This window comes from Alligator sinensis, unplaced genomic scaffold, assembly GCF_000455745.1.
Source record: "Alligator sinensis unplaced genomic scaffold, ASM45574v1 scaffold330_1, whole genome shotgun sequence".
In the NCBI taxonomy this organism is placed as follows: Eukaryota; Metazoa; Chordata; order Crocodylia; family Alligatoridae; genus Alligator; species Alligator sinensis.
This window is the reverse complement of record NW_005842178.1, coordinates 1955709-1956682: the sequence shown is the minus strand read 5'-3', so window position 1 is coordinate 1956682 and position 974 is coordinate 1955709. Positions and strand designations below refer to the sequence as shown.

Here is a 974-nt window from a genome sequence, read left to right as displayed (position 1 = left end):
TGGTCGGGCGGCCGCGGGGGCTGCACCGGCCTTTTGAGGCCGGGCCCGGCTCGTCCCCTCCTCTGAGTCGACTACGGGTTGCCCTGCTCTGCGCGGCAGGCGGGTCCTGCGAGACGCAGAGCTCGCCCTCGCCTAAAGGGACCCCCCGTTACAATGTAACAAGCAGGGATACCTCCCAGAACCCCAGGCCCATTTCTGCCACGTTTACAAGCCCGTTTTGGTACTCGCCAACAGTGCACACAAGCACAGGCATGATCATAGTGGGGACCAGGGGTGACGCGTACGGGGTGCCGCTCGCCACCCTGCCGCCAACACCACCAGCGATGTCTGCAGGCGGTCCGTGATCTCCATGGGCCGCCGCCAATGCTCCCAGCGGCGCCTGCGGGTGGTCACCGACCCTTGGTCAACGCTTGTCACTGCCACCGACAGCGCCGGTGGCACCTGTGGGAGCTCCCCCACTTGCCGCCACCGCCGCCCCGTTCCTGCAGCCGCCGTGCCCCGCCAGCCGCCAGGGCCACGCACCGTTCGTGGTGGGGATGGCAACTACAGAAACACGTGGCAGACAAGGAGCACGGTTCTTGGGGAAACTCCATATATCTGGGTCCAAGAAGGCAGTTTTCCTTACATGTTCCCAGAGATCACTGCTCTTCTGGCGTGGTTTAGTATCTGCCAAGGTGTCGGGGTTAAAGCCCATTTACGGAAACGGAAGGCTCCCCGCTAGCTGGCTCCTGCGGCCCTTTGGCTGAGGGCAGGCGACACTTGGGGGCATCCAAACCCCAAGCCTCCTGGCTTGGGCCTGCACGTAGGATGCTGGACAAAAGACTTTGGAAATATCTGAAGCCCCTGGTGGGGGTGGAGGATGTTTGCCAGTGCTACGGCCACTTATGGTTCTGGACTGATTCACGGATTTGGACTTGATTTGGCTTCGAACACAAAAAATTATTTTAAAAAAAAATCCACACAGCAGACTATAT

At 60.6% G+C, this 974-nt stretch overlaps 1 protein-coding gene across 1 annotated transcript in view; it reads right to left on the bottom strand.

The window, feature by feature from the left end:
* Positions 1-694, bottom strand: part of LOC102369829 (ER lumen protein-retaining receptor 2) — a 14246-nt gene extending 13552 nt beyond the window's left edge. The window contains exon 1 of the mRNA XM_006026145.2: positions 523-694. Coding sequence (XP_006026207.1) covers positions 523-694 — 172 coding nt within the window. The remainder of the gene's footprint in view (positions 1-522) is intronic.
* Between the last annotated feature and the right edge of the window lie 280 nt (positions 695-974).